Source organism: Herpailurus yagouaroundi, unplaced genomic scaffold, assembly GCF_014898765.1.
Source record: "Herpailurus yagouaroundi ecotype Mexico unplaced genomic scaffold, PumYag 222, whole genome shotgun sequence".
NCBI classification, from domain to species: Eukaryota; Metazoa; Chordata; class Mammalia; order Carnivora; family Felidae; genus Herpailurus; species Herpailurus yagouaroundi.
The window spans coordinates 15,592,990-15,606,276 of record NW_024412453.1 but is presented as its reverse complement, the minus strand read 5'-3'; the positions used below and the strand labels follow the sequence as shown (position 1 = coordinate 15,606,276).

The window sequence follows — 13,287 nt, the reverse complement described above, 5'->3', positions numbered from 1 at the left end:
TCCTCCTTCCTCCCCCCTCCTCCCCCCTCTTCCCCCCTCTTCCCTCCTCCTCCTTCCTCCTCCTCCTCTCCTCCTTCCTTCTCCCTCCTTCTTCCTCCTTTTCTTCCTCCTTCTTCTTCCTCCTCCTCTCATCCCTCCTCCTCTCTCCTCCTCCTCTCTCCTCCTCCCTCCTCCTCCTTCTTCTTCCTTCTTCTTCTTTTCTTCAACATTTATTTATTTCTCAGAGACAGAGAGAGACAGAGCACAAGGCAGGGAGGGGCAAAGAGAGAGGGAGACAGAATCCAAAGCAGGCTCCAGGCTCTGTGCTGTCAGCACAGAGCCCGACGCGGGGCTCGAACCCATGAACCGTGAGATCATGACCCAAGCCGAAGTCAGTCGCCCCACCGACTGAGCCACCCAGGCGCTCCTGGTGACATATCTTCTAAATAATAGCTTTGCTGAGATGTAACTCATCAGGTTCACTCTTTCCAAGTATAGAATTCAGTGGTTTTTAGTATATTCCCAGAGCTGTGCAACCATCCCACCTTCTAGTTCCAGAACATTCTCAGCACCCCCAAGGGAAACCCTGTACCATCAGCATTCCTTCCTCTCCTGGCTTCCGAGCTCCTGGCAGCCATCAGTCTGCTTCCTGTCTCTATGGATTGGCCTGTTATAAATATTTCACGGAAGTGGAATCATACGAGGCATTTTGCATCTGATTTCTCTCACTGAACATAATGATTTCAGGTTCATCGTGGTGTAGCCTATCAGTACTTCATTCCTTTTTATGGCCGAATACTATTCCACCATATGGACAGACCATGATTTATGTATCTCTTGTCCTGCTTTGTGGACGCTGGGTCACACTCAGAATTGTATAGCATTCCTGGGGCTCCTGTGAGCTGACTCTGAGGAGTGTTGGGATCCTGTGCTGCAGGGATTTGAAACCTTTTTGCCTAAGATCCACAGTAAGAAATACATGTTATGTTACAACCCAACGCAAACACACACACACCTGAAACAGATCCGCAAGCGAGGTTACATTAACTATGTGCAATATCCTCTTTTCTCTCTCTCTCTTTTTTAATGTTTTATTTTTGAGAGAGAGACAGACAGAGCATGAGGTGGGGAGGGGCAGAGAGAGAGGGAGACACAGAATCCGAAGCAGGCTCCAGGCTCTGAGCTGTCAGCACAGAACCCGACGCGGGGCTCGAACTCATGGACTGTGAGATCATGACCTGAGCTGAAGTCTGATGCTTAACCCACTGAGCCACCCAGGCTCCTCTCTTTTTTGCTCTTTTATTCCGTTCCATTAAAAATAAGCTAATCATGGAGGTGCTTGGTTGGCTCGATTGGTTGAGTGTCCAACTCTTGATTTTGGCTCAGGTCATGATCCCAGGGTTGTGGGATCAAGCCCTACATCAGGCTTTGCAATGAATGTTGTGCTTGCTTAAGATTCTCTCTCTCCCCCCCACCACCCCTTTCTGCTGCTTGCACGTACTCTCTATTAAATTTTTTTTTTTCTCAGATTTAAAAAAATTGCCTAGCCACACGTGCTAAATTGATCTCACAACCACTATCAGGTTGTCACTGACAGTTGAAAACCACTGCCTGGGGGCTTTGCTACTGGTCCACAGGCCAGTGCACAGTGTCAGCCCCCCACCCCTAGTCCTGCAGACCCTGAACATACCCGGTGCCCCGAGGATTCAGTGCCCAAGAAAGCCTGGAAAGAGCTGCTATAAGTTGAGGTTCAATCAGTATAGAGAGTTGAGAGTTAAGTGGATTCAGTGTTTCACTAAGCACCTACTGTGTGCCAGACACCTTTCCAGGCCCTGGGGATTTGGAGTAAACAAGCCAGCCACTGTATCTCTCCCCAACTGTGACAGGGTGGGGAGAGACAAAGCAGATAATGTCACACAAGGAAATGCTTCATGGTTCCATATGACTAGGGCATGAGGCCTACAGGGTTCGTGGAGAGGCTGAATCAGGCAGGGGGTAATGCAGGTGGGCCATTTAGACTGGGAAACTGAGGAAGGTCCCTGTGAGGAGGTAACAAGTGGCTGAGACCGAAGGAAGGAGCAGGAGTCCTTCAGGGAAGGGTGGGGAGGACAGGTGGGTCAGGCAACCCACACAGTAAGCACAAAGGCCTGGAGGCAGGACTGTACGTGATGCTTCTGAGAAACTGAAAAACCAGTGCAGGGTGGCTGGAACAAAAAGGAGCAAAAAGGCCGGTGGCCCTGGCAGAAGCTGGGAAAGTGCTCAGGGACCAGTGCCTGCTGAATCCAGGCTGTGGCAAAGGTGGGACTTCATCCTGGGGCAGTAGGGAGCCATGGAGGGTTGTCAGCAGGAGACGATGTGAGCAGACTCTGGGACAGAACGTTCTTTGGCCACTGTGGCCACGTCAGGGCCTTGCTGGGGCTGGGCTGGAGAGCAGGACCTGCCACTGAAGCTTTTTATCTTGAAATATCCTGAACTTTGTGAAAATTAAATTCTTGCTGTTGGGAGACTTCTAAGAAGATGTGTATTGGGTAGGGGTGGGAGCCAGTCATTCAGGGTGCTGGCCAGAAGTGGGATTCACCCCAATGGCTTAATGGGGACATAACATAAAAGAACTCCTTGCAGAGGTATGGGCAGGATGGAGAGGCCCCAGGGACTAGACCCTGCAGTGATCCCTGACACCCGGGGGTGGGGGTGGGGGTTGGTGGTGCCACGGGAGGGGATGGCATTGTTACCAAGCCTCAGGAGAGCCAGAATGTGGCAGGGGGTGGCGGGGCCCAGGGGCAGTGAGGCAGCAGGGAGTGGGGGAAGAAGTACCCTGGCCTCTCTCTTTGTTCCCACCTCCTGCTGCTGTACCCCCTCCTCTGCCCAGTGGCCACACCAGATGGAAGCCAGTGGCACGGAGCCAGGTTGCCGAGGACGGCAGGTGACTGCTTCCCCGGGTGGAGGCTGAAGGAGAGTGACCACACAGGTGGGATTCCCAGTTCCTGTAGCATTCCTTGCTCAATTGGCTTGTACCTTGCCAATGCTAAGTCCTTCCTTCCTTCCCCAACTGTGTGTTGAGTCAGACACCACACCAGCATCGTGGGTGGGGGGGTAGGGGTTGCCATGAGAAAAAAAAAAAAGGATTGACATGCAGTTTTGAGTTCGGTGTTAAAGTATTTTCCATCTGGGGCAAACAAAATAGGATCATCCAAAGAGTAGAATATTATTCAGCCATAAAAAGGGATGGAGTAATGATCTGTGCTACAAGGTGGATGAACCTAGAAAAAACATCATGCTGAGGGAGAGATGCCAGGCACAAAAGGCCACATATTGGAGGATTCCATTTCTATGAAATGTCCGGACAAGCAAATCCATAGAGACAGAAAGCTGACTGGTGGTTCCAGGAGCTGGGGGGAGGGGCCTGGGGCGTGACTGCTAATGTGTATTAATGTGTAAAAGGAATGGGGTTTCCTTTTGGGGTGAAGAAGAGTCTTGGAATTACAGGAAAGTGGTAGTTCTACAACATAGTGAGTGAAATAAAGCCACTGAATTGTTCACTTTAAAAGGGTTAATTCTTGGTTGGAAGAGCATGCGACGTTTGATCTCGGGGTTGTGAGTTCGAGCCCCATCCACGCTGGGTGTAGGGATTAGTTAAATAAAACTTGAAAAGAAAAGAAAAAAGAAAAGAAAAGAAAGGAAAAGAAAATGGTTAGTTCCTTGCCACGTGAATTACATCTCAATAACAAACAAAAAAACAAAAATACCTTTCCATCTTGTCTCATCTCCCCCACTTCAGATCAGCCCCTTCATCAATGAAAACACCAGGCAGAAGTTCCTCATCTACAGTGGCAGCAATTACCAGGGCCCCGGAGGCCTCGTGGACTACCTAGATAAAGAAGTGATCCCCGACTTCCTTGGGGGAGAGTGTGTGGTGAGTATGTGGCTGCAGGCCCTGGGCTGTGGCCTGGGGGTGGGGGTGGGGGAGCCAGGGATTGCTGGGGCAGGGCTGCAGAGGGCCACGAAGGCTGGAGTGGGGCACTCTGTCATGTGTGTGGGTGCTGGTACCTGGAGAAGCCATGCTTTCTCTTTTGGGGGGCAAGGCTTGTTTTAGACACTTCCCCAAAGAGAAGTGAGTCCTGTCCGAAGGAGGGGCCTTAGCTTGGTTTTTCAAACATAGTGATCCAGATGGAAGTTTATAGAAGACGAGAGACCAGGCCAGTCAAAAGTTTACCCCGGTATTCCCTATGCACTTCGTCGCTAGGCAGCAGTCAGAGTTTACCTGCTGACTTTGCGCCCTCTGCTGCTGAGAGAGGTGACTCAAACATCCCAGTGGCCTGAACCCCGGAGCCTGTGTATCCAAAGGGATTTATTCCCAACCCACATCCTCACGGAATGGTTAGATGGGCCAACTACTTCAAGGAGAGGCAGCCACAGACCCCTTTTACTGCCTCCCCTTGGGGCTGAGATGACACAGGCAGGGGTGACCCTGGGTCACAACTGTCTTATCTCCTCTGGCCATGGGATGAGGGCAGGCCCCTCTTCCTTGTCTAATAGAATACCAAACTCCAAGCATACATGATTTCTGAGTAAAAAAAGGCATTTCCTAGGAATTCTGCCAATTTGAATCTCTCCACTTGTTGAGGTACATACATGTGATTTATGTTTAACAAATGGGCCTGTAAGAACCTGCATGGTAATAAGAGACTTGAGCCTGGGGGCCCTGATAAACATGGGTTTGTGCCCAGGCTCAGACACTTTCTGCTGTGTGATCTCAGGCAAGTGGCTTGACCTCTCTGGGCTTCCATTTTCCTCCTCTGTGAAATGGAAATAGTAAGAGTTCCTACTGCATTGTGGTTTTGGAGATGAGGTCATGGGAGAGCCCCTGTACCGTTCTCACTTTGGGGTTGCTGTTGTCAGTGCAGTTTCAGGGGTCACAAAGTACCCTTCTGTGGGTCAGCCAGGCCGGCTGGGTCCTGACCTGCTACTTTCGTCTTTGTCCCCCAGTGTAATGTCCCCGAAGGAGGGCTGGTCCCCAAGTCCCTCTATCTGACAGAAGAGGAGCAAGAGCACACAGACCAGCTGCGGCAGTGGAGAGAGACTTACCAGTCGGCCAGCGTTCTCCGAGGGGCCCCCCATGAGGTGCTGGGACCTGGCCCGGGAGGGCCCACCGGGTTGGGGTGGGGTCTTAGGTCAGGGTCCCCCGAAGCAGACCCTGAGACAAGAGTTCTTGTGCTAGCGATTTGTTGAGGGTGAGCTCTGAGGAGAAACCTGTAAGGAGAGGTGGGACAGGATGGCTACGGGGAAGGATACAAGCAAAGGGGCGGTGCAGCCAAGTCCCCTGATCCCAGGGGAGCACTGGGCTGTGCAGAGCATGGCAGATGGGCAGACGAAGACCCAGGTGGGCACCCACAGCACCTACTGCAGCTGACCTCCCGATCCCGGCTCCCCACTCCTGGTGGGATCCCAGGTCGGACCCTCAGACCGTGCCCTCCCCATGCAGGTTGCCGTGGAGATTCTGGAGGGCGAGTCAGTCATCACCTGGGACTTTGACATCCTGAGGGGGGACGTGGTGTTCAGCCTGTACCACAGCAAGCAGGTGCCCAAGCCTGGACCCCAGGAGCCTGGGGCCAGGGCCGGCGGGCAGCTGACGGACAAGGGCTGGGTCCTAGGTGTGGATTACAGCCGTGTGGAAGCCCCCCTTGTCTGCCGGGAAGGGGAGAGCATCCAGGTTCGAATTCCTTTGTTCATTCATTCGTCACTCAGGATTGAGTGTCCACTGTGTGCCAGGGTTCTGGGAGCACCCAAGTAGATGAACTGCATATGGACTTTGGCCTTGGAGCCCCTGTGGGATGGGTGGGAGAAAGACAGAATCAGACAGATCCAGGACTCTGGGGACCTCCCAGGACCCCAGCCTCAGAATCCCTGGGACTCTTGTCAGAGATGCAGATTGCCAGGGCCCATGCCAGGGAGGGGTGACTCAGACCCTCTGGGTGTGAGGCCTGGACCCTGCATCCCTCACCCTCTCCCAGTGATTTCTGATGTGTGAGCTTCAGAAGCTATGCAGCAGAGACATACTAAGCCTGGGAATGGAACTCAGATGCGTTGTGGAACATGAACACAAGGCCCCCTGCATTCTCCACTCCCCAGTGCTTGTAAGTGTCACATCGCTGGCCTCGCTCGCTCTCTCACCCGTACCGCACACACAAGCTCTGATGAGCACTGCAGATCTCTCTGAAGGTTCCCTGAGCAGCACACTGTCTTGCACCTCACACACCAACACCCCTAGCCCTCATTCTCAGCGTCCAGGCCCTCAACTAGCTCTAACCAACCTGCCAGCTCCCTGCCTGAATCCCTGCCTGGACCTCATCTGCAAATCACGCTCAGCAGAACAAAAGCCCAACAAAGTCCAGGCATTTAATTAAACCGCACCTGTTGCCCTGCAACTACAGCCCTCCTCTCCAGGCCTCCACTCCCACCAGATTTAGAGGGAGGCTCTCAGCCCCCAGGGATATGGGGGTAACAGCAGAGGGGCCAAGGATGACTTCGGGAGGCCCTGAGAGGAAGACTGGCTGGTGGATCCGTTTAGTAAGGGGCTCCTGTCCCCAGGAGGATCAGAGCCTCAGGCCCGGCTGCTGTGTTTCAGGGCTCCCATGTGACCCGGTGGCCTGGCACCTACTTGCTCCAGTGGCAAATGCACAGCCCCCCTGGCAATGTGGCCTGCAGCATCCTGGGTGTGGAGGATGTCCTGACGGCCCTGCACAGCCCTGGCCCCAAGTGCAAACTCCTCTACTACTACGAGGTGCTGGCATCTGAGGACTTCAGGTAGGAGGGGCTGGGGAGGGAGAGCCTGGGCAGGAAGGGTCCTGACTCCCCTCTAGGCGAGGCCCACAGCACTCCTGAGGCCCCTTCCTTCTGGGCTGGGGGCACTAGATTCACCTCCCTCACTTGTCTTTGAGCTTATCCAGGGGCAGGTCCCCAGAATTGGTATTGTTAAAATTCTCCAGTGGTTCAGCACGTGTGTGAGCAACCAGATTGAACACTGTGTCCAAACTCTGCCTCAGCTGCAGGATCTCCCTTTAAAAAAATTTTTTTTAATGTTTTTATTTATTTTTGAGACAGAAAGAGACCAAGCACGAGCAGGGGAGGGGCAGAGAAAGGGAGACACAGAATCCGAAGCAGGCTCCAGGCTCTGAGCTGTCAGCACAGAGCCTGACGTGGGGCTCAAACTCATGGACTATGAGATCATGACCTGAGCCAAAGTCGGATGCTCAACCGACTGAGCCACCCAGGCGCCCCATGGATCTCCCTTTTAAATGAAATCCTGGACAGAAGCCAAACATACCAGATTGATTGGTGGGGGAAGGGGAGCCCAAGGCCCTCCTATTTGGACCTCCCTGTATTCCTAGAAACCCATAAAAAAAGGATTTGGAATGTTCTAGAACATTCTAGAATAGTGTCGCACAGACACCTCTCTCCAAGTGTTGCTTTCAGAGAGGCAGGAAGTGTAGTGGTTAAGGCCTCCAACACTTCCTGATTGCTCTGTGACCTCAGGCAACTCACTTAAGCTGTCTGAGCCTCAGGCTTCCCATCTGTTACATGGGGACTACTGAAATCCTAGGTCATGGGGTTGTCATGAAGATGAAATAGCTGGGGGAAGCCTGCCGTTCACCGAGGCATACAGTAAGCCCTTGATAGCAAAAATGAAACAGGGTGAGGACATGGAGAGTTTCTTCAAGGCCTTACATTTTATCTTTTAAAAACGAATGTGATTTTGCATCCTGCTTCATGACCTATCTATGCTTGTGTCCTTCTAAAAATAATGCTTTATATTCTTTACCATGGAGTCAAATTGAGGCTCCAGGAGGGTGTCACATCTGTATCCATATCCTGGGTGGAGCTCCAAGTATTGTAGGGGCACATACAGCCCCCTGTGAGAAATACTGGGCCATTGTCTTTACTCCAAGAGAGCCCCACAGCCTGGGAGGGCTGGTGATTTCCTCTTTGGGAAGTGGCCTGCTTTGGCTGCTGGGCACCAGTGCAGGGGAGAGACATGCAGACACAAGCATTGGGGGCTGCTGGCCTCCAGGAGGGCAGGTGGAGGCCTAGAGGGGGGCAGAGCAGATGCTGCTTGCCAGCCTGTCTGGTCAGCATGGGGTAGCCTTGCTGCCCTGCCCTTCAACAGCCTCTCAAGAAAACCAGTTCAAGGGCTATTTCCTGGGTGTCCTCAGTAGGCAGGCATTGGGCTGGGCCCCAAGGGACCAGACAGATAGGGCCTGCCATTGTGGAGCAGGAGACCACATGATCACACCTGTGCATAACAGGAGCAGCAGTGGATGCCATGAAGGCATTCCAGCCTGGGGTCCTTGCCCAAGGTCAGATAGCTAGGAGGTGTCAGAAGCCTCAACACAGGGTGTTGTCAGAGCCTGGCACAGGCCTGGCACAGAGCCTGGACAAGGGGCCTGGCACAGGGTGGGCATGGGATGTGGGGGAGGTACCTGGGAAGAGACACTGGAGTTGAGACCTAGGTGGCATGCACATACATCTTCTGGGGGGGGGGGGGGGTTGTCACAATGCAGATTCTGCAGCTCTGGGGCGCAGAGAGTCTGCAGCTCTAACAGGCTCCAGGAGGGGCTGGTGGTGCTGGTCCCCACACCACACTTGGAATAGCCAGATCGTAAGGCTTCACTGGCCAACCAGGTAACTACCAGCCACAGGTAGCAATTTAAACGTAGCTATTACAGTTCAACAAAAATAAAAAAACAGTTCCTTAGCTGCACGAGCCACATTCTGAGTGCCCAGTAGCCCCATGAGGCTGATGGCTGCTGCAGTGGACAGCACAGCTGTAGGACACAACTGTCATCGCACAAGGTTCTCCTGGAGAGCGCTGCTCTGAAGTCTGGAGTAGAAGTTAACTAGAGGAAGCAGGGGGGGCAGAGAAAGTGCTTCTGGCAGCAGGTGGAGACCTTCACAGGTTCCCAGACAGGGGAGGCAAGTGTCAGAGATGCTGAAAGGAGGCTGCAGGGGTGGGGCGGGGTGAGGTGAGGCTAGAGATAGGGTCAGAAACTGCCCAGGCTATGCTAGATCCCCAGGTCAGGGAAGCCCCTGAATGGTGTGTAGCAGGCTGGGCTCTGTGTGTGGGGGTTGGTTGGGGGTGGGGCTGGAAAACGGGTGGAGCCTCGTTTCTCACCATAACTCCGCTTGCGTTTTGCTCTACACTTGCCCTGTGCGCCTGGGGTGGTTACCAGCCTGGTAGAAAGAACCCTGGGGCCTCATTTGCAGCATCACCAGCTTTTCCACTGCTGTGCGTGGGCCCCAGGGCCATGTCACCCCCGAAGGTAATGTGCACACAATGCCCTTCCTCCCCAGGGGCTCCATGTCCAGCCTGGAATCCTGCACCAGCGGCTTCTCCCAGCTCAGTGCCACCACTTCCTCCTCTTCTGGCCAATCCCACAGCAGCCCCTTGGTCTCCAGATAGCTGGGACTGAGCCCTGTGGGGCAGCCCGCTCACCTCCCACGTTTCAAGTGTCCGTGAGGTCTGGGACCACGTGGGCTTCAGCCCTGGGTCTGGACACTAAGTGGGGGCATCTGGAGCCGATGGCAATGATCCAGCTCATTCACTCTTCAGGATGCAAGACAGAACCATCTCCTTTGGGCTTCATGTGAGGAAAAGCCAAGGAATGGTTGGGCCACCTTTGGGCCTGCCTGGTCTGGGAGCTCAGGGATGTCATCAGGCTCAGCACCCCCTCTCCACCTCTGGCTCTTTCCCTGGGGCAGCCTCCTTCTCAGGTGCCTTCCCCACGCAGAGGGCCCCATCACCATTAGGCTCCCTCTCTCCTCCCAGCTCAGCTGTGGAAGAGAACCTCTCTCCCCCAAAGTTCGATCCAACCTCCCAGAACTGAGTCTAATCAGTCCGTCTGGGTCCCACACTAGTCCTTGAACCAATCACAGTTGCCAGGGGAACAAAGAACACAGACTGGCCAGTAGGTTTCTGTCTACGATCTGGACCAATCACCATACAGGGATGGGGTTTCAGTGATTGGCCTACCTGGACCACATGCCTGTTCCCGAAGCCAACCACCTGGTTTGAAAATCATAAGGAGGTTGCCTCTAGGAATACTGGGGTACCCGACAGGAAGAAGAGGGAAAGAATGCTGGGTAGGCAGAAATGATTGGCGTTCACATCTGATTCCCTAGCGATGCCCTGTGTCCCAGACATGCATGGTGAACAGTTATATGAGTTACAGGCTCCACTGTCTGTGGGGAGCAGCCCACCCTGGATCTGAAATCCATTTTCCCAGAGCTTGGCTAGGAAGGAAACCTGACCACCATTGACTTGAGGAGGGTGGAGACGCCCAGGCAGTGATGAAGTGGCTCTAGCTGTGTTTAAACTCCTCTGGAGGTTCTTTTCTTTCTTCGGAGCAGTTTAATTATGAGTTTTTTGGTTGTGAGTCACAGAGACCCACACAAAAGGGTAACCAGTCATGAGCACATGTAATTGGCCAGTCCAGGATCTCTTGCTTCAGTTAAGGCTGGATCCAGGACCTCAACATGGCATCAGAACTCCCCTTACGGGGAGGAGGAGGCTGTGACTTTATTGTGTCTGCCCTATGGCAAACCCGACCCCTGGAACCTGCTACTGATAGACGTTCCCTGAGTTCTGCATGGGAGAGTTTTGGGTATGCTTGGGGCTTGGGGACACTTCTCCTTTCCTTTCCTGGGCTCCCAAAAAGGTAACAAGTCACAGGTTACCAACTGGCCGACTGCAGTCTGATCTGGCTTTTGTTTTTGCCTATAGAGAGATTGAAAAATTAGAGCATTTCACACAGAGATCAGGATGTCTAGTTTCCCTCAGGCATTTGGGACTATTGGCAAAATGGGGCCACTGTTGCCATGTAAAGGCAAGACAACTGTGTCTCCTGGATGGGGGCCACCCCAGTCCTCACCCGTCTATCAACCTAGTCCACATCACTCACTCACATCAGCCTAGGAGGGACCTCACTGATAGGGCTCCTGGGGGGGCCAATGTGGGGCTGAATGACTCAGTGTTACTCTTCTCTCATAGCCTTGCTTATAGCCGGGGGGGGGGGGTCATCTCTGGCCAACACCTGCAGTCACTGGGCCTTGCCTAAGGGGTGGGTTTACAACCATGGGGTCCACGCCTCCATGCAGTCTCAGCGTGACAGGGCAAAGAGCAAGGACTTCCTTGCATACCAACCTCAACCCCAAACCTGGAGCAGAGGGAAGGAGTCACTTTCTAGAGACATCCTTCTCCCTGCAGGGAGGGAGGCTCATCCACTTCTGTTTGCTCCTCAGGTATAGGAACAACACCCAAAACTGCATCCTGCATCCAGGTGTGTGTGCACATGAGGGAGAGAGGTAGGGGGAGATTGGAGACATTCTCATAGCTCCCATGTCACCAGACATTTATCACTGAGCATCTGTGATATCTTCACCTGTCTTGAGATGAATTTCCAGCTTGCCTCTAAAAGCCAGGTGTGCCCTAGAAGCATTTTTGGGTAGGCTTCCCTGGCATTCCCCACACATGAATTGTCTAGGAATGGCACCAGGGAAGGATGGAGAAGGCTTTCCTTGACTTGGGGTTGCAGGTGGCTTGACAGCTGTTACCTGGATCTGCTCTGAGCAGTCCAGCCTTGACAAAAGGGATGGGACTCAGACCCTCTCCTTTCTCCCTTGGGAAAGCTGCAGCTCAAACTTCTTAAGCAACAAAGGGAATTTTCCCTGGGTCCTGTAACTGGGATGGCTGAGGGTGTGCTTGCTGAAGGCATTGCTGGATCCAGGAGCCCAGTGTCCCCAGGCCCACGCGTTCATCCTCTCAACCTCACCCAGGCCGCCTGGCTCTGCATCTCTTCTCACACTGGCCTCGTCCTCTCTTCCACCTGGTGGGAAAGGTGGCTGCCAGAAGCCAGAGCCTACAACCACAGGGCTCACAATCTCTAAGGCTGAGAGAGACATTCTCTTTCCATCTCATCCCACAGAAGGCTCTGGCTGGCCCTGTTCCAGTCGAGTGCTTGCTCCTACGGATGTACCAGCCATGGGGCTAGGGGTCCTGTGATTGACATTTCCTCCAGAAGCAGCAGTGGGATACAGGTCACCCCAGGACAAGGCGAGCTGGGCCAAAGAAGCAGCAGACGGCCATGGTGGCATCTTCTGCAGTGCCCCTCACTTGCTGGAGGTCTCTGGGGTCCATGCTGGAGCATCATTAATCAACAGGCTTCTCCTACCTTTGGGAGGCTTGAAATTAAAAGTCTAAGGAAGGGCTGCTGAATTCCTGACTTCCGTATTTCCCTAGACCCCAGGGCTAGAAGCTCCTTGGCTTGGCTTCTTTATCTTGTTCATTAACCTGTGGTGAGCAGGACAGAAACAACCCACTAGCAATAGGACCCTGCCCATGCACTGTGTTTAGAAGCCTGGGTCTTAAAATTTAGACATGGTGAGGTTCAAGCCCCAGCCTTCTTTTCAGTAGCTGTGTAACCTCCAGCAGGTGACTTAACTCCCCTGTGCCTCAGTTTCCTCATCTGTAAAATGGGGGCATGCCTACCTCATTCACTGGGCTGTAGTGGAACAAAAAATACCAGCTGTGGAGTCCACAACCCAGTGCCCAGCACACAGAAAGCACACGGTAAGTGTCAGAGGTTATCCTGATGATTTAAGGCTTCTCGTCCAAACACTCCAGACTCCCTCCTGAGGATGCCCGCCTGTCACTGTTTTTCACGGGACAGAAGGCTCAGCACCATGTGCATCCGGAGGAAAGCGGGTGTCAGGATATTATTTCCTTCATTTCCCATTTAGAAACTGCTTGCGTTTTCTGGGCAAATCCACTAAAATGGAAGAGCATCATTTGGAGTGCTATTTCCCCCAACTAGCTGGAGAAACGTTCTCTCTACAGGCTCAAAGAAGGGGGTTCTGAGACATGTCTCCCCCCTACCCTGCACTCTGGAATTGCTTCTCCTGTAAAACGAATTGTTTGATGAGAATATTTTTAATTCTGTTCTACACACTCTATTTTAGTCAGTAAAACCTGATGTTCCTTGTTCGCCTGATCATTTGCTCTAACCAAAAGCATTAAATGTTTTAGATTTGGGTATACCTCAGTTGTCTACTTCCTGAAACCCTAGAGGTCTCCCTGGGCTTGTTCAAGAATTACTCCGCTGTTGTTTATAAGACACAAAAGCATTTTCAACACGGGCGATGATCACCTTCAAAGTGTTGCAAGTCGGTTCTTGGCGGTGGGGGAGGGTGCACACATAATATCACATTTTTATATATAAAGCACAGATATACAGTAGTTTTCTAAGGCTGCTGTAA

The 13,287-nt window shown here is 52.9% G+C and overlaps 1 protein-coding gene across 2 annotated transcripts in view; it reads left to right on the top strand.

The window, feature by feature from the left end:
• Nucleotides 1–13,068, top strand: part of SEC14L5 (SEC14 like lipid binding 5) — a 45,215-nt gene extending 32,147 nt beyond the window's left edge. Inside the window, exons 12-16 of one of the 2 annotated variants that reach the window (XM_040459082.1) lie at nt 3,758–3,892; nt 4,966–5,100; nt 5,462–5,689; nt 6,605–6,783; nt 9,328–13,068. In XM_040459082.1, the coding sequence (XP_040315016.1) occupies nt 3,758–3,892; nt 4,966–5,100; nt 5,462–5,689; nt 6,605–6,783; nt 9,328–9,436 (786 nt within the window). In that variant the 3' untranslated portion in view covers nt 9,437–13,068. The remainder of the gene's footprint in view (nt 1–3,757; nt 3,893–4,965; nt 5,101–5,461; nt 5,690–6,604; nt 6,784–9,327) is intronic. The other variant, XM_040459083.1, reaches the window with a different exon arrangement.
• The last annotated feature ends 219 nt before the right edge of the window (nt 13,069–13,287 follow it).